Below are 20,484 nucleotides of genomic sequence, written 5' to 3' on the forward strand. Positions count from 1 at the left end.
GCCTGATGCTTATAGGCTTGTTCATATAGCTTTCGATTCATGTCTTCTCTACTGTTTAACACGATTAGCAGCTCTGAATGCTGCAAACCAGGTTGCAGCTGCTGAGCTGAAGAATTTAGCATTTTGCTGAATAAATAAGTTGATATTATGGACTAATGGCTGCTGTAGATCTGGCTCCTTTAAACAAGCTGGCCTCGTGAAATGACTTTAGGTGCGCCTGATTCTGTTTTCCCTGTGTGACAGTTGGGCCAGTTTGGACTTTGCTGGGGGCAATGCCAACAGTTATGAAGTACTCGCCTGCTGAGTGAACATCTCTGCACACATAAAATAATTAGTAATTTTGAGTGAGATGTCTTGGTGTTTGGTACATGGCTCCTCTATGCACACCATCTGTGTGGTATGTATATTATTTGAACCTGAATATGTATTGTTCGGTGCAGGTTAGGGATGTGCTTGAGTTCGTATCAGTATAATTAAGCTTACTAACTGTTTTGGCCCTCAGTGGATACAGAAGTGTCAGCTTGGCAATGAGGTGAGGATGTTTCAGTGGGAACAGAAAGTCATTACTCTGACTTTATTAAAAACGGCCATGCATAATTCTGTTTAAAGATCTCTGATCCCAGCAGAGCAGTGGTGTTGCGAGGCTGTTAAGACCAACATAACACTTAAAACAACAAACATTTGTTCATTTCATACATAAATTCCAACATTGTCTTAGTCTAAAATCAGTTTTACAGTCAATTAGATTTTGAGTTGCACATGTGAAAATATTTACATTACAAAATGTCTCGTGCCCCATTCCCGTGCCCTGTGACATTGCTTAATGACATATTCTTATTACAGCCACACTTCTGAAATATAATATTTAAAGCCTATTGTGGAATTAGCAACAAGGCTATATAAATACTCTACTCATAGTCTGGAATACTAATTAAAAATTCTTTGTGGAGGAAAATAATTGGATGTTTAGACATTGGCATCTTCAAGTAGGCCAGTTTCATGGTAACCATGACAGATCTTATACTAGCAATCTTCCATGTAGGTTGTGCAAATTGTGCAACATCAAGTCTCCCTGTTTCACTAATTGGAGTATGAATGCATGGATTTTGTGTGTCATTTTTATTTTGACTTTGTCATCTACATAGTTATCCTCGGCATCCTCTGAATTCATGTTTGTGATCACTGTAGCTTGAATGTGGCTTTTGAATGCTAGGTTCTGGTCTTTACTTTTTTAATTGATTTCATTTAATATCAGTTATCAGGGGACAATGTTTGTTTATGTTGAAGTAAATATCATAACTACAGTGCTACAGTTCCATCCCCTTCTACTTTATACAGAGACAGCTTACTGCAGAGCTCGGAAATTCTTTTCAAATTCTTTTCAAATTTGGTGGGGAAAATTAATTAAAAAAATGAGAGAGATAACAGGAGCACACATATCAACAGGTCAGTTCACACATCTTCAGGTATAAGGGGGTGCTTGCCTAGTTGAAGACAGGGTTAGTTTGTGGAGCACAATTTTCTGTTTTTTTATTTCAATCAGAAAAGAAACACATTAACTTGAATGCAAAAACTTTAATTAATGAAACTTTGGTGTTGACTGTGTCGATGAAGGAGATGCTCAGGGATAGAGTCCTATGAATAGCAGCCAATGTGAGATCCCCGGGGGAGCATTAGACAGGGCCTTGACACTAGTGGTGGTGGGGTGTTTGAGGGGCCCAAGTTGCGAGCGGCATAGGTTGCAATGACAGCAGAGTGAGCCAACATAAGTAAGGTGGTTTGAATATTCTCCAGCTAAGATGATCATTGGATCATAAGAAAGACTGCACACAGAACCCGGTGAAGTCATTGAAGAGGTGGAGCCTCAGAGTGATGACGAGATAAGGATGGCTGACAGTTGTCTTCTTGCTTGAACTTGCACTAAAAGCTTCATTTATCTTTTGTTTTTGCAAAATTTACCCAACGAATATGTTACATAAGTGATAATACCCAAGAAGTTGTACGTTCCACATGGCACAATAATGGAATGTACAAATTTGGAGGGTGTTATCCCGCTTACCATGGTCTATTGTCAACAGAATGCTATATGTAGCCAGATCAAACTAAAAATATCAGTCGTTAATTTGAACATTTAACTACTTTTAATCTCACTTTCCTGTTTCAAACATCATAAAATTTAGTTCCTGAGTCTCAGAATTTCTGTCGATTGCATTGCTGGGCAGTGGTATAAATGTTTTTAATGCCAACTAGCATTATAATAGAGTGTATATAACTAGATATCAATTCATATTCAACAACCGGTATGACTGTGGATATACTGGGCAGTTTCACGTGGGCCTTTCTGGACAAATAAATGACTGAGTGTGTTTCCTTGTTTTAGCTCAAAGAACAATTTTTCTAATTGACTCTGAAGACACAGTCACAGCTGATTAAGCAGGCAGATCCTGCTTAGATGGAAGATTACATGGTTCAGTTGACTGTTCTTGTCTAGTTATAAGCCTAATATATAAGTGCTTTGACTTAACTGTTCAGTCAGAGGACAGACAGAGAGGGTTGCTTTGATTTAAGACCTAACAGGGAACCAATGAGCAGTGTACGCTGGGTATTGTATTGTATTCATGTGTGTCTAGCCTGAGATTATGTAAGTGTGTGTGCGCAAAAGATATAGTCTATTAATAAGGAATTGTTAGGGTGGTGTGGGGTAAAAGTACTAACATACCACTGCAGTGCCCCACACAAGCAATATTCATAAGTGGGAAACCAGTGAGGGATCATGTCATTGACACTACGCTAGAGACTCCTGCTGGTTTGTCAGGGTGTCTGTGCAGAGTGGTGTGGACCTGGGGGCACTGACCACATTAAGCTCCTCACTGACAGGTGAAAAGAAATAACTGGTGACTCCATGCGTACTTAAACTCTGCCCAGGTTAACAATGGAGTTAGCATTGAATAGAACCACAGTGTGAAAGGAAGTGGCCAGAAACATTCATAGTAAAAATGTGAGGGGAAAAATCGCTTAAAATTGTTTTTGTATTTGCCTGTACAGGTGCCTGTTTGTGTGCATGTGTCCAACAACCAAACCAGTTCTGTGATTACAACTTGTATTATTCAAATTCCTAGTAAGTGTGTATTATGGAGCAGTGTGCCAGTATGAGGGGACTTTTTAGGTCAAATGTTCGTTCTTTCTATCAAACTCAGTGTTGAATGTATTGAGGAAATTTTAGACGATTTAATAATTCATTGAATAATTCCTTGATTTAGCGCACACACACAACAGTGAGAAAGGGAGAATAGTTCTTTCAAAATCTGTATGTTGGATTAAGCATAAACTAGAGGAATGGTAAAAAAAAAAAATGGAGACCAGTGTCAGTTTGAATTTGGGGTGTTGTGTTTATGTGTGAGTGTGTGGCATGCCTTGTGAAGCTGCTGTTTGGTGCATTGTGATAGCATCACTGCCCGCCTACACAGAGGAATATTGACAGAGCCCAGAGATAAGGAGCTCCTAACAGTATTGGACATTTTCCCTGTGTTGAGTGATTATAAATAGCAGCGCCCTGCCAAGAACACAATCCTCCCATCACTGACTAGTTGTATTGACGCTGGTTGCCCTCTGGGACTCCCATGACACTTTGCAGCAGGAGGGAACAACTTCGAGAAAGAGATGAATATTGTCCTAAATCACATCTATCTGTCATATCCCCCTGCTCCGCCTGCACTGAATACACTTTTGTATAGATTCAAAAGTGACAAATGCTGAATCTGCACAGGACGACAGCAGCAGTGGTGCCTGCTATGTAGGTGTCTTTTACCACAGGCTCACCATATATTGGGTAATATTTTTCTGAGTTCATAGAGTGAAGCACTGAATTACACATGTTTAGGTAGGTATAAATGAAAGTGAATGCTCTAGAGGTGCCTATGCATTAAAGGTGCAATAAGGCAGACGGAGTGATAGGTGCTGTGTCAACCTGTAGGTCTCAAATATTATTATTAGATTTATTCTTTTCAGATACACTTTCAGATTCAGATACAGAAATGAGAGTTACTACTACAATATGCATTGCAGTAAATTTGATGGCCCTTGACAGGTAATTTCCTTCTGTCATGTTTCTTAATAACTGTGGACACTATTCGTTGGTTATGTTGAAGCAGGAGTCAGGGAAAGTTGCTTCCTGATGTGTTGTAATAATTTACTGTATTTTGGTAATTTGTGTTAAATTTAATTCCTGGTGTCGTGAAAAAATGTTTTTCGTTTGGCTTTCTGAAAGCTGCAGGTAATCTGCGATGTTCGGCGTTTTTCTTTCAAGACACAGAGAGAAATGGCTCCAAAACAGCTCATAACAGCCAAATTATGAACAGTAACATGTAGGTCAAAAGATGAGATATAGAAGCTTACAGTTTCTACTCCTTTGCTAGAGAATATTAAACATTCTTCCGACTTTTAACTAGAGATTTGCTTGCAGCCTGAGTGATTTCATTTAGCAATGACAGGGTTTTGTTTTTCATTTCAGTGATTGCAACACTGTCTGAATGTAAAGCAAGATTGTGTTGAGAAAAAATATCTGTCCAGTTAACCTAAGGTAAAAGAGAGCAGCAACAATTACAATCTTAGCCTTAACATTTGGGTATAAAATAGAAATAGTTTTGCAGCCAGCCTCTGCATCTTTAAACCACAGTGTAATGACTATCAAACACCATAACAATGTTATAATCTAATGACTCAGTTTCAAGGACTTAGTGTTCTTTGTGACTCTGCCAGGAGGACTGTGCCTACCTGCACTGCCTTGCTTTGAAGAAAAATGGTCCCCAGGTTTGTACTGTTTCAAGGATCAAACAGACGCTCCTCTGCTGCATTATTTATCAAGCACAAGCTCCTCAAAACTGTATGCTGCTCGGTGCTAATGAGTACACAGGCCATATTTATTAATGCTGCAGGAAGGGATGAAAAAAGTCTGTTCTCCCTCTCCCTTTAGGTCTTTTTTTTTTGTCTCTTAGCTTAGCACTCCTGTCTTACTTGATAACTCTTTATGGCTTAGTATATCTAAGAAATGAAGGAGATGCTACTGTTGACCTTAGAGGACATCTCTGACTTTAGTGGGCCACAGAAATGCAGGTTCTGCATTCCTTGGAGCTAGTTCAACATTTTGGGAAACATTATTAGTTGCTTTCTTGACGAGATTTAGATGGGAAGGTTGATACCACTCTCGTGGCTGTCTGGTAAATATGAAGTTCCCACCTCCAGTCGCTTAGCTTAGCATAAAAGCTGGATGCAGAGGGAAACGGCTAGCCTGGTTCCTTCCAAAGGTAACAAAACATGTTTACCAGCACCTCTAAAGCTCAGTAGTTAACACGTTGTAACTTGTTTGTTTAATCTTTACAAAATACAAAGTGTAAAATTGACAGGGTGTAGTTTAACTGGGGGTTGTGTTTCAGACTATTCCTTGGCCAAGAGCAGTAACTTCTTAAATCGTTGTCGTCACTGCGAGACTGCTAGGCAACCAGCAGGGAAATAGCCATTAGTCAGTAATTCAAAAATGCAGATTCTATTAGAGTAATAAGATTGTAATGTTGTTGCTTTCATTTATCCAACAAATGTTAACTAGACAAGGGTGCTTTTTCTCACCACCATCCTGCTCGACATTCAAACGAGATTACACATTGAAATGAACCTGGCGGAATAAAAACACTCAGGCTACAAGCAAACCTCTAGAAAAAATTACATGTAACATGTTAACTAGTTGACTTTAGGCACAGTTAGTTACCTTTGGACAGAACCTAGTTCTATGCTAAACTAAGCCAATGGGCTGCTGGTTTTAGCCTTATACTTAATAACCAGATATGAGAGTGGTATCAATCTTCTCATCTATCTTTTGGCAAGAAAGCAAACAAGTCTATTCCCAAAATGTCAAAATATTGCTCAATGTTGTTTCTGTACTATATAATGCTTTTTATTTTAACAAAATTTGACCCATGTACAAAGCTCTCCGGTCCATACTTTTCCAGGAGACATATACTTTAACAGCATGACACAGGGCTCTATACCTAATAATTTCATATTCAGGCTGCAGTTACAAAGTCAGCAGCAACTCTAAGGAGCTACCTATCTACACAGGGTATGTACGAGTCAGTCTTGAGAGCTAAATACGGAAAAGGTGAATGTAAAATTGCATTATAGCAATAATGAATTGTGTGTGTGTGTGTGTGTGTGTGTGTGTGTGTGTGTGTGTGTGTGTGTGTGTGTGTGTGTGTGTGTGTGTGTGTGTGTGTGTGTGTGTGTGCGCTTTGAAAACCTTCAGAAACTTTAACCATCCACAGGCATGCAGCAGCCAGAGTAGATACCACTTTATCTCCACTTGGCAGCAGCGCAGCAGGTAGAAACCTAATGGACATCATAGCCTCTAAAAGTGAACTTGTGTTCGCTGCTGTTTGAGCTGGGAGAGCAGAGATAGCAGCGTGGTTAGAGCAGGGAGAGAAAGTGTGTCTAGATGGTTATCGGGGCCCTTTAAGATGTCTGGGGCCTCCCAGGGCTCCCTGCAGGCCGCGGAGCGCCCATCGAAGAGCCCAACTGGGCCAGTAATCTATCCCCCTGCCATGCTGCTGTGCTCTCCACGCCGTTAATCCAATCACTTCCCTGCCACGGTGGGACAGGCAGAGCACTAATCCAGTTTACACAGCAACAAAAAAAGGCCCCAGACTCATTCCTCACTCCCCATAGAGCATTGCCAGCTTCTCGATGTGACATTGAATGAGAAAGATGAGGATAATTACAGGGGCAATTATTTTATTTTTATTATGTGTTCAACTTTTTTTCCTTTTCCCCCCATGTTCCAAACTAATTGCCATGGCCTTGTCACAAAAACCCAAGGTGATAGCATGCAGTCATTTGGGAAGCAGATAGTCAGCCAGTTTTAATGCCCCTTGCCACAGCAGCGGTGGTTGAATCATTAGTATGCATCTGATGAGGTTTAGTCTTGCGTGGAATGGGCAGGGTGGACCTCAGATAAGTCATTTAGGCTAAAAGGAACTTAATTAATTCTGTTTAATCTTTGTAAAGCTCCACAGGGGGACAGATTGGTATACAGCTTCTCGCCAACTCCTTCCCCTCACATTTCAGCCCACCTAGCCTGGCTCAGCCCAGAGGTTATACAGAACAGGAGCAACTGGTCTCGGTATCAATATTGGCTTAATGTTGTGTACAGTACTAAAACGTGTCATGTCTAATGAGACCAGGTGGTGTATATATCAGTGTTCATTTAGCCATTAGCTTGCAGTGGAACCATGGCAAATGAGGTTGAGGGTGAACGCAAAAGAGAAAACTACTGCCAACCCTCATCAATGCCACAAAATTCACTCCGGGACTGTCAAGATGTAGAGAAAAGGAACCTTACGTGAAACACCTTTCAGATTTATGTTTACCTTTATTGGTATTTTATCTGTCCTACCACTGAAGAACAACTGCTTCCATTGTCTTCCAGGGTGGTGGTGGATAATACTTGTTTAGGCTGGGACTCAGCCAAAGAGTGAGCTGGCAGGGAGGAGTTCAAAAAGATTAGGAGGTAAACAATGTTTCTGCCTTTGAGATTCTACTAATAACTCAGATGCCCTTTAGCAAGTTATAGAGAAGCAGAAATGTGACTGGAAGATCTGGGGAAAATGACACAAAATGTTCTCTTCTCACTTTACAACTCTACACTGAGATGCAGTTAAGAAGAGTACTTAACCGCTGGTGGGATTAACAGAAAAGTGCGGATGTACTGGGCGGCTCTGAGGTGTATATGTGCATAAATGTATTAATGTGAAGCAGCAAAAAATAAAAAATTTTAAAACACAGTGTTCTGAGGAGTAAAAGGGTTCAACCAAATCGCATTTTGGAAGTCCGTCAAAACAAAACGATTCAAAATCCAAATTATCTGCTAAGTAAACTTATTTTGATATATGTATGTTTACTATGTAAGGCTATTTTGGAAGTCTTTTTTTTTTTTTTTTTTTTGTTCCACTGACATCAACACTTGTTCGAAAAGAGACGAAAGAGTTAAAGACTGATTACAGAAGGAAAGGACTTTTTTTTCCCAAAAAGGATGCCCTCCATTTGTTTTGCTGAAACACCACTAGGACCAAATGTTGCACACTCTGGAGGTTAATGGAGTGTGCTTTGATTCACAGTCAGCATATAGGTAATGTTGTAGAAAACTATCTTTAATGGTCCTTTTGACCTCCAGACCATGTGTACAAATATCGATTTGTGTTTAATGTAAGGGAGGCATACAGCCTCATGATATCACTGTGCGGTAAACACTCTACACTACACTACACACCAATTATCAATTTCTTCAAGACACTCAAGACAAGGGTTTACATTGAGGAGCTCCAGTGTCCAAAATGGTACAAAATACCCAGAAACATAGTGGAGAGCCAATATCCAGAGGATATGAAATATCCTGAGTTTTTCCTTTGTGAGTTGACAGGGTTCCTTGAAGAACATTTGTCTTATGGAATTACTACCAAGGCTTACGAACCATTTATGAGTTCTCCAAGGCTCTGCCCTGGGATCTCTGAGTTTTGTAGTAACGTGAGGACCTAATAGTTATTTAAAGCTCTTTCTTTTTAGAGTATACATTTCAGGTGACCCATGGCTGACTCCTGCAGGCCACTGTGTCCACAAGTGTTGTATACAGAGTAGCTTTTCCTTTCATTTCCCAATTTTGTCATGTCAGTTGCTTTAAAGACATCATCATTAAGCGATGAGACCTGACCAAAATGTTGTGTGACAGTAGCAAAATTGGTGAAGCGACACAAAGTAAGAAGCAAACTGAAGCAGAAATGTCAGATACACAGCCTAAAGTTTGTTAACATTAGCCACCATAAGCTACTGTTTATACCAGACCGAGTAAGGCTGTAGCAAGAAACCCTGAGTGTATTAAATTGTGCAACTGTGCCTTTTAGTATTTGAAATTTTTCATTTTTTAAGTGGAGATTGACAAATTACTAAATCAAAACAGGTTGCACCATACAAAGTAGTTCTTACGTGTACAAAAGATTGCCGTCCACTCTCTACCAGGTGTACCTGTTACATAGCTAATTGAACCAACTGAAAAAGCTAATGTCAGCTTGCTAATATTGCACGAACGGTTGAGAGTGAAGAGTAAATAAGGTAATGGAATATGGTCAGTGTGTGTGACCTGACACTTGATTCAAATGTTATTTAATAATGATTTAAAATTGTAAAATTTTAAATTACATTTTTCCAAAAAATACCATTAGACTAAATAACCAAAAAACGTCCGTTAGGTTAGCGTAAATGGATATGTCTCCATTCATTCTAAATTATGTTTGATACCCATATTTCTACATGTATGTATACAGTGTATAAATAAAACAGTACCTACTTTTACAAAATATTGGTGGTTAAGTTTAAGATATCATTTGGCCTACTTAACTGTTATTTTTGGAAATTACGCTACAGCTCAGAATGCTACAGTGACTTTCTTTTAACCATGTTGATGTTTCCTGGAAACTGATTTACTCAGGAAAAGTTCAAGCATTCTTCCTGAGAGTTAGATGGAAAAATTTATACTGCTTTATAGTCTCATGTCTTTTTGGTAAATAAAAGGCTACAGCCAGTAATCAGTTAACTTATCTTAGCACAGACTGGAAACAAGGGGAAACAACTAATCTGGCTCTGTCCTGCAAACAAAATATACAGTAAATTGGAGTCTCCTCATTTCCAGTCTAAGCGCTAGCTTTGTATTTACCCTGAAAAAATGAGAGTGACATCAATCGTCTCATCTAAATCTTGATATAAATTACTAATTTGAACCTATTTAATAATTCCTAAGAAGTTAGGAAGGACTAACACATTGGTAACAATTTATGAATAGCTGATGCAACCAAAGTCAGGGCTTCAGAGAAGGTTACAGATGAAGTACAAGTAAAGCCAAACAAAAAGAGCCCTCATACTCAACAAAACTAAATTTAATGAAATGTATAACCTAGAGGACGTACTGAATAAACGCCCAGGAACAACAGCCCTAAAGCAGATTGACAAATCTCATGTTACTTTGAAAAATCCAGAAGATTCATCTGCTGCATCAAGATGACACAAGCAAACTGTGTTTGACTTTCAAAGGAAATGTGCAATGACTGCACTGCGGAACTAGGAGGTAATTAGCTAGACTTGAGTTGTTTTTTTGTTGTTGTTTTGTTTTGTTTTTTTCAATATTTAAAATGCCACACAGCGCTCACAGCTGAAGGCACACAGATGTTGGAGCTGGTAAATTGAGTTGGGAGAAGAGCTTATTAAGATTGAATGAATGAAATGAATCTGACTGTGTTGTAACCCAGAAGTATAGAGTGGAGGAACCACGTGAGGGTGAATGCAGCTACAAGCTAAGAAGTTTTGGTTTTTCTCCTTATGCATAGGAAATTAGCTCAGGAGGATAGATGGGTGGATAGATGGATGGATGTATGGATGGACGGTGGACGTGTGTCTGATATGCTACAGGAGTACTTCCACCGACTTAGAGATAAAAACCTCAAAGGGGCATAAAAATCCCCTTTATTGTTATCTTGACAAAAATGTCAAGATAACAACAGCAAACACCAAAAACTGAACCAGATAACAAAAACTAAATACAGCAGGTAGTGATAGGACAACAAATTTCATACAATACATAGTGTAAGTATTGCATTGTATTTCCAGTGTTATAAAATTACACGTTCGCGTTTGGAATTAAAAAATACATAATTTTTTTAATTTGTTTGCATGATCAGGTAGGATCAGTACCTAGTATGATATTAGTGTATTATGCACTAGTGACAATTAGTGGCAAGCACTTGCATTTACTATTATGTTATCAGTATGTAGCCTGCTATGTATTAGGTTCTATAGGGCAAAAAATAAATACTATTGGCTGTATATTGTTTAGTGTATATTTAAATCTATCAATTGTCTGTTATTAAAAGTCAACTAATTTGCACAGTTTTTACCTTTTTCATTGTATTCAATTTGTATTCTCCAGATTTTATTATTTCTGTCTAAATTTTGTTGTACCAACTCCAGTTTCTTTAATATCTATACTGCATATGCTCTATTTTTTAGGCCTTTGAGTCCAACCTTGAACGTGACAAAAAAGAGAGATGGAGTTTGCTCAGTGTTCATGAAGTCAGCTCAACTGTCATCCCGTGACCTAAGAACTTTGGTCTCGTGATGACATGAAGTTGTATGTGCTTATGACGGTTATACATATACATCTGTACAGGATTTTTTTGTTGGGGTTCTTTCAAGACGGAAAAAAAGTGCAGCAGCAGTTCAGCATACATTAACAAGGGGGAAGCCTACAATGGCTCCAGCACCAGCAGCCTTCACATCAAATCAAAGCAGCATGTTCATAATACTATCTGTCCATAGTGTGCTTTGACTCCCAAGCTTCAGAATAATCATTAATACTGTCTGTGGATTCTGAGCTGGAACTTGCAATACTTTGCCGCTCATTCCCACATCAGTCTTGCCCAGCTCATCACCGCCATGATTAAAGCACAGCCAGCGACATGAATGGGAAGTCGATTTTAAAACAATGCCTGCTAATGGAAGCCGAGAGCAAAGGATGATTAATGGATGATTGTTAAAATTGATTAATATCCAACCTCAGAAGATTTACAGTAAGGGAGACTTCATTTCATGTTCTGTTGGTGTGCAGACATTACAGAGCCTATAGCTGATCCTTCCTGTGCCTCAGCTGTTACCTTGCTTCATTCAAACCTTCTTATGAATGCTGAAGGTTAGTATGTTGATAATTTATTTGGCATCTACTGTGAGCAGATCAAAACAAAATTCAAACATTCACATTAGCAGCCATATGAACTTCTATACTGTAAGAGTCCATATGATCATACAGTACATTTAGCAATGTTTTTAACCCCTCATTGGAAACTGTCTTCTGTTAGAACTGATTAGAATACATTCAGTTCCATTCATTCAGAGCTTTTGATCCTCTGCTTATTTCTGGTGCTTCTGCAGAGAAGGGACAGCAGATTGCTTTTTTTTTTATCAAGAACAAAGGGGCGGATTAATACCATAACCTCCAGAATTTCCCATCCCATGATTCAATACGTAAAGAGCATGTGGCAGATAATTCAGCATTTTCCTATATTGCATCAGTGTCAACATCCAGCAGCAAAGCATACATTCATGAGATGTTAAACCCATCGTAACAAGGACAGTTAATCCCCAGACGCCTGGGAGTAGTGTTGATGGCCGAATTTTCTCATCTGTGTTCTAGCTACAACATTTCCATTTGCAATAAACACCTCTTCTCTTCTCCTCAGGTTGGAGGACATACCATGCTACCTATTCGCTGGATGCCCCCCGAGAGCATAATGTACAGGAAATTCTCCACAGAAAGCGACATCTGGAGCTTTGGAGTCATCCTGTGGGAGATCTTTACCTATGGGAAGCAGCCCTGGTTTCAGCTGGGTAACAACGAGGTACAAAGAGCCTGAAGCGTGTAGATAAACCTCCACAACATACAGTGCATATATATTGTCAAAAGCTGTGCTGCAGGCTTCATGCACACATTGACAATTATAGGTTATCCACTGGTAAATGTTGAAATCTGCTTATCCATATCAAAACGTCAAGTAAAGGTGTTTATTGCAAACGAATAAAAAGAATACATTTAATTGATCTGGTATTATTAACGCGGAAAGAAGTAGGAAGAAATTGAATAGATTGGCCATCCCTCGCTGCTTCATTTAAAGTGAAAGCATGAGCTTTCTAATAGTACATTTTACTGAAAATTGCCATTTAGGATCTTAATCTACTGCCTCATGTTGTTTCTTTTCTGTCTATGAGACTCACACTGGCCCAGCGAGGTGATAAATTGATGCCGCCTTGCCACCAGACAAGATGCCGCATTACATAACATCCATGATTGATTTGTTTTGTCATTGGAAGCTGTGCTTTGAATCAATAAAATTCAATTAGGATTACTCTTGTAAAGCGAGCATATTGAGAAAATTAAATTGACCTAAAAGAATAACCTGGCATGTGACATGCACAGCACTTATACGTATTTCAATTGAAACATCAGTATGTTCTTGGACTTGATACAAATTTCAACATTCCTATGTATCTTGAGCATAAGGAATTTCAAGACACTCTAAATGAAACACTCAGCTGATTAAAGTACATTGCCAAAACCTTATGACGATGTAATGAGATGAACACCGTATTTTGTCATAGCTAAAAAAGCGAAAATCCAATCTCTGTTCTTCCAGTGTAATTTTGTCTTCAGGTGGCGTTAGATTGGAATATTAAACTTATTATTCAGTTATTCATACACGTCTAACACATAACACAGTCATACATTACTCCAGCAGTTATAAATGGGCATCAGTGACAATGATAAAGTATTGCTGGGTACTGTAGGAACTTGTTTCAAACAGGCCACGTTCTTCACTGGCCTCTATTGGCTCCACCAATTGAGCTACACAATTGACTTTTACAAGCACACTGCTATTCTGCATAACACTGTTCAAACCCAACAAAACGTTATACATTTTTAGTGGATGGTCCAAAGATATAAACTATGTGTGAATTATGGGGAAACGTATAAAATGATGTGCTAGACACAGACAACATAACGGAGCAGCCATAAAAACATGGAGTTGAGGTTTGTATATTTCACTTAGTGTTTCTTGAAGAAGAACAAGCTGATACAGAATATATACAAAACACTGTAAGACAGGTGGAATAAGATGATATTACACAGTCTTAAAGCTGCGGTCATGTCTTGTCATGTTTTGTTCATATTTTGAAATATGACTACTGTACTACTGTACTTAAGGGGAAACTCCACCACTTCTGTTTGACGCTGACCTTCCTGCCTGGGTTTCTTAGTCTCAGCAGATCCCAATCCAGTCTGTGACGTCTGCCTGCAGCTGAACATCCCGCTGCTTATCTGTCTATCCGAGTGGCTTGTTAAGTGAGGGAACTGGAGTCGAGCCTTGTACTATGATCGTGGGCTCCAACTGCGATCATAGGGCTAGGGTGACAAATCACAACCTTGTTTTCACTTTCCCTTTTCTATTAGCAGTAGTAATGATCAAGTAATGATCTTTGCTGTTACATATTGTTTCTACAAAGGATCCACATGACACACTGGGGCTCTTTATTATCTACCCTCAAGCACCGACGCTTCTGGCCTTAAAATCATCCTTGATGGCCGAAGCTAAAAATAATCTTCTAGACACTTAAGCATTAACACAGTAAGTAGCTTAGAATTACATTTGCACATGTTGAAATATCACGCAGCGAGGGACAAAAAAGAAATTCAATCAAAGTCATTTTGGCTTCATAGAAAGACTTAAGTTAGCCACTTAACCCTAATGTTCTGTTTGGGGTCCTGGAGACTGCAGGGCCTCTTTAACAGCTCAAAAAAAAAAAGTGCTGATGACATGTTCCATAAGTCTGTTACAGAAAATAATGCATTAGAAATGTTTAGGGTCTCACAGACCCCATCTGTAAATACGAAGGTTTTAATTCAAATGCTCTATATCTGTGACCGGTGCGTACACTACTTTTTATGCAGCAGTGCTTTTAGGACATGGAGTTAGACCTTTCTGGGGTGTAACTGACCCCAAATATAGGTAGGACAACTATTGTGTCTGTGAATGACTTTTGGCAAACAAATTTAAGTATTTGAAGGAAAAATTGGTTGATTTTGCAATTATTACTATGATTTTTACATATACCTCTGTGGGGTAAGAGATCAGGATTTATGGACCATTTTGAACATCAACATTACATGCTGAATCGGTTGCTGATATAATGATTGGAAATGTTCATTAATTGTGTTAATCTCGACCCTAAACCTTTGTCGCCATGTTTTAATTAGATGGCTGACTGGAAATGGTAATGTCAGATGATGTAATTGTAATATTGCGGGTTGGTAAGTCTTTAATAGGAAGTGCAGGAAAATAAATTGCCACCGTAATCTATAATCACAGCCTTGTCAGTTGGTAGGTTGTGAAATGATCAAAAGGTTTCCACAGGTTACAAAACCACTGCTGCATTAAAAAGCTGGGTTCACTGTCATTCATGATCATTCCCAGCGACACATGAATATTTTCTCACATCTGTTTGATCAGGTGCTGTTGCCATGTCCACTGCAGCCTTTACTATTGGTTGATTGCAATGTTTGTGATCTGGGAATCCATGCCTCCATAAGAGGCTCCATATGTCTCTGCAGGGGTTTATCCTCCATCATCACAGTCTCAAGCCAGCCAGTCTGCCAGTTCTGTTATCTTTCGGTGAAAAGATATGACAAACTGAATATAACAACAGAACAAAAAGAGTAGACTTTAACTTGGTAACAACAGATGTAACAGGTGGAACAATAGATCAGGATTTTTCCCACAGATTTGTTTCAATATTTTGTATCCTTTCATGTTGACACTTTTGGCCTAGCCCACACTAAAATCATATTTATTTAAAAACAGATTAGCTTTTTCATAATTCCTTCCAGATTATTAGCCTTCAAACAGCAGTAGATTATGAAATGCTTTGTTCTGACACCGTGGTGTTGTGCTGCTAGCATGTAAAAGCATGAAATTGCATGGCACCCATAACATGTTCTTCCTTTCCCTCTTCAGCTGTGCTGGTAATTATTGTATACCTTAAAAAATGAAAAAATGAAAAAATGAAAAAAAGCAGAGCATATTTGAGCTGGTATCAGTATCTAAGTGTGAAGTGTAAAGAATTGTTATGTGGTGACAATGCTAAAAGCAAACAAAAAACTCAAAACAACACTTTTTCAATGCAGTTAAGTGCACCCAGAGTCTTTACCCATATCGACCCATATCCGTTCTCTTGAGCTACTGTGGCCTGGAATTGACACTAAAATGAAGTCAAACCGTTACAACAGCAGTGAGTCATCTGGCTAATTAGAGCGTAAGTCCAACAAAGAAATGATCAATCACCGTATTAGCAGCATCGCAAACCTCGACCCCACAGATATTCAGTATCATTGTTGTTTCGTGCTGTGGGACAGAAGAAACTGTTTGCCGGTTAATATTGCACAAATAAGACTGAATGCATTCTGTTTATTTCTTTCACCGCAGTTTCATTAGCTCAAAGCTCAAAGACAGTCTGTTCAGTGTCAGTGGTTTCTCATTATGAGCAAACCCGAGCAATCAGTCTTACTTCACTGCCCTCTCCCCTCTGCAGGTTATTGAGTGCATAACCCAGGGTCGGGTTCTGGAGAGGCCACGGATTTGTCCTAAGGAGGTGTATGACATCATGCTGGGCTGCTGGCAGAGGGAACCACAGCAGCGACTGAACATTAAGGACATTCAGAAGGTCCTTTTTGCCATGGGAAAAGCCACGCCGGTCTACCTGGACATCCTGGGCTAGCAGCAGCACTGGATGGCCCGTTCCTCGCCAGACAGATCGACAGAGACATACAGACAGACCGACCCACACGAATCGAGGAATAACCAAACCAACCTGCTCCACTGTCGAAAAACATCTACAATGTTTGGGAAGGACTTAAGTGCCTGCAACACTTTTGGATATAGTGGATAAAACATATTCAAAAAACACGCACTTTTACATTTGTTTACTTGGTTATAAGATGTACAAGTTTGAAGAAAACTTTTTTTTCCCTCGAAAAACTGCAAAAATACACAAAAATGGAGAAGAAAAGGGAAGTAATGTGGACTGCTATAGGAAAATGGCCACAGTTTGATTATATTATAGAGAGAACACATCAGAGTTAAAATCTATCCTGGGTTTGGTTTTATGAATATATATAGAAATATTACATATATTTTATATTTATTTCTTTTTGTGAGGGTGTTTGAGGGTCTGCCATGTGTGTTGCTAAGGGCTCAGCCCTGTCTGAAGACGTCACCGACAAACTATTGGCAGGGACTTGACGATGGAAGCCTTACTTGCTCTCTGATTGGCCGGCACTGAGATTTTAATGGGAACTCTGATTCTGTGGAATAACACTGGATGGTTGGAAAAACAAGAGCACTCTGGGGAGGACCTACCCAATCAGACAACTGACAAATCTATTTTAATTTAAAAATAATGTACATATTGTAAAATTCTATGTGTCAAAATTATGTTAACTTATTTTTTCGGACGTTATTTTCGTTCCTTTTCCGACTGTGATCTGGGTGGCTGAAGTTTAAAGCTATGGCATCTGTTTTCATCCTTATCTAGAGGAGATTTCTCTTGGGAATTACCTGTGTCAGTGCTGGTAAGTTGTCGTGTTGAAGGTGAATGACAGTGAACACAGTTTGAAAAGCCCACTGACATTGAATCACAGACTCGGAGCAATGGTTCAACACGACACTTTTCCAAAGAGTCGATGAAACCTCATATTCACTCTCCAGTTCATTTGCTTTTTATGGTGAGTATAATGCGTTGATAAGTAATATCTTACAGCGCTCCCCTCAAACACATACACAAGTTAGAAACTGTTGTATCATTTTCAGGCTTTTAGGTGTAAAACTGCTTTTCCACTCTAAAGAAAACATTTTTGTAACTGAGAGTATAAATCATTTGTTAGGCACAGGTGTGTGTCAAACACACACAGGCTGAGAAAATCATTAACATAATGAAATTGTTCGACATTGTGGGAAAATGCACTCATTTACTTCCTTGCTGGGGGTTAGATACGACTCTCATAATCTGTCAGCTAATAACAAGCTATAGCCACGAGACAGTTAGCTTAGCATGAAGACTGGGGACGGGGGAAACAGCTAGCCTGGCTCTGTCCAAAGGGAACAGAATCTGCCTACCAGCACCTCTAAAGCTCTAAAATTATCATGTTTTGAAGAGCTGAAGTGAACGTCTGGACTCTGTTCCAGAGGAAAATGTCTGTTCAAATCCACATTGACATTTATGATGGGACAAATAACAAAAAAAAACCCGCCTTTGAACAGAGCCTTACTCAGCAATATGCCATTTGTTTCACTTTGTATGTCTAGATAAGGATGGTAAAGAACAAAAAAAGTCTAATTTCATTGTTTTAAATATCTTTTAGCGCTAACTAAAAACACCATTCCCTGTTAAACATCATGGCTCAACAAAAGAACGCTAGTGAATATTACTGATATGGATAGATGGAAGTTATGATAACACAAGTACCCATGCTGATTTGCTGGTAAATTTTTAATGGGAGCTGAATTTTTTTGTACGCTAATAAAATAATCAGTGTTTAACTTAAAATCACAAAGGTTTCAACTTGTACTAGCAAACGCTGTGGTGGATGGTGATTGTCTTAGAAAATGGATAGTAAACCACAGGAACACGCTTCATTTTTTCCAGAAAGACGGATGAAAGAAATGTTGAGTGAGAGACTGAAATGAGTTATAGAGGCAAATGGAACAGAGGCTAGCCCAACATGACGAGCTGGCCAGCCTCGGCTCTCTATACTCTGTTTGTTTAATCTACAAAAACCAAAGCGTAAAAAGAAACCATGTCCCCACAAGCTGCCAGCCGACTTTCTCCCTAAACAAATAACATCTTAATGAGATTTAGAATTGCTGGCAGGCTCATTTTTTTACCGTTGGACAGAGCCACACTAGCTTAGTTTTTTGCTTGTTTTCAGTCTGTGTCCTAAGCTAAAGCTAAGCGGCTGCTGAAGCTTCATACAGTATTTACCGTACAGGCATGAGAGCGATATCGTTCTTCTCTTCTCACTCTTGGCAAGTAAGCAAATAACTGTGTTTTCCATAATGTTGAACTACTGCTTTCAAGAATTCTAGGCGGATACCATCAGCATCCTGCCACTTCACAAGCCATGAAACGAGACACAGTGGATTCCTCCCTCCCGTTTCATTTGGAACAAAAAAAATGAAAACATTTCTTTTTTATTATACTGATTTCTTTTTCATCAACTGTACATGACTCAAGGTCATTCTTTTTTTCCTCGAACTCGTGGCCTTTGCATGTTAAGCAATGACGAGGTTTTACACCCGTCTATTGCTTTGATAAAAACCTCTTCTGTCACAACCGGAGAGGAGCCACTGAAGCAGGTAGCTACTTGTGTTAATTTGTGGACGGTACATCAAAAATAATAATCACTGCAGTGGATCAGCTAAATGTGTGGTTCCATATTTACAGAATTTACTGAACTGGAAAACATGAAGAGTTTTATTCCAAAATGTGGCATGAAGCATGACCCCCAGAAAGCTTAACAGCAACAACAACAAAAAAAAGAAAGAAACTAAAACCAAATATTATTTTTAAAGAATAATTCGTAATTAAGTGCTCCGTTGACTAAATGAGTTCATTTTTAAAGAGGGGATCGTGTAGATTTCTCCAACGTGAATGAAAAACCTCAGGCAACATTTTTATTTTATGTTGTATCTGGATATATAACGTTTTGGAGCAGAACTCTTCACCTCTCTTCCTTATTATCTTGACATGAATTCTCACAGTATCACAGTGTTGTCTCTGTTCCCCTTGGGACTATGTAAATCATTAATGACCATTCAGTTATTTCAAGTGTTTTAAATGAAAGGCAAGATCCAATCCAATGAGTTACCCAAAGCATTCAGTTTTTGTGTATTCTCTCGTGGTAAAGATAAACGCTTAAAGACATTATGACACAGACTGTGAGCATTTGCAGGGTATTGTAATCCTTTCATGGTGCGTTCAATATTGTTTAAAAAGTTTTGTTTTGTTTTGTTTTTCTTTTCTTGGATGAACTAACTGAACACTTTTTGAAGCAAAGTTGGCATATTACCATGTACACATGTTACAGAATATAAAAATGTGGTATAACAACTGCGGTATATAAAATACTGGTATTCCATGATAGATCTTTGTATTAATGTGACTCTCTTAAGAAAATGTCTTCAAACAATCAGATGATCTCCTTTTCCATTTTGTCCTGTCTGTTTGTCATAAAGATGTGTGAATTTGACAAAATCTTGTCTTCATCTAAATCTTTTAGAGAGCTGAACAGCATGTGTTCAGTGTGCATCTGTGTTACCTGCTTTTCTTCTATCCACTCCTGAAGTGATAGAAGTGATAGAGACATGTCTTTCCTTCTATGACCGAGGTGAGGACTGGCTACAGATCAGTGGCTGTGAAGTTTGTATGCATTCAGTGTTTTTCTACTTCAGCAGCACAACCTTTCTTAATATAATGCCACAGTTTGAAAGACCATCCTTTTTTTTTGTTTCTGTGGCCCAATCAATGCGTCTCCAAGTGTGTGTGTGTGTGTGTGTTTTTTTTTTTTTTAAATATCGGTCAGCCAATTCTGAACACAGAAGTCATACACATATTTCCAAAATCAGCACAACCCTCTTTTTTCACTGATGTTGGAACCTCTGATATCCATCACGGATAAACATTCATAAATCAGCTTAGAAATCATAAAAAAGATACACTGCCTGTAACTCAAAAATTTTGCCTCATAATCATCATGTCACATCTTTTTCCTCAGTATCAAAAGTAATCCAGTCA

At 38.8% G+C, this 20,484-nt stretch overlaps 1 protein-coding gene across 1 annotated transcript in view; it reads left to right on the plus strand.

Annotated features, from left to right (window-relative positions):
- Positions 1-19,973, plus strand: part of ntrk3b (neurotrophic tyrosine kinase, receptor, type 3b) — a 147,268-nt gene extending 127,295 nt beyond the window's left edge. Inside the window, exons 16-17 of the mRNA XM_040137960.1 lie at positions 12,324-12,482; positions 16,225-19,973. Coding sequence (XP_039993894.1) covers positions 12,324-12,482; positions 16,225-16,410 — 345 coding nt within the window. The 3' untranslated portion in view covers positions 16,411-19,973. The remainder of the gene's footprint in view (positions 1-12,323; positions 12,483-16,224) is intronic.
- The last annotated feature ends 511 nt before the right edge of the window (positions 19,974-20,484 follow it).

Source organism: Xiphias gladius, chromosome 1 (assembly GCF_016859285.1).
Source record: "Xiphias gladius isolate SHS-SW01 ecotype Sanya breed wild chromosome 1, ASM1685928v1, whole genome shotgun sequence".
Taxonomy (NCBI): Eukaryota; Metazoa; Chordata; class Actinopteri; order Istiophoriformes; family Xiphiidae; genus Xiphias; species Xiphias gladius.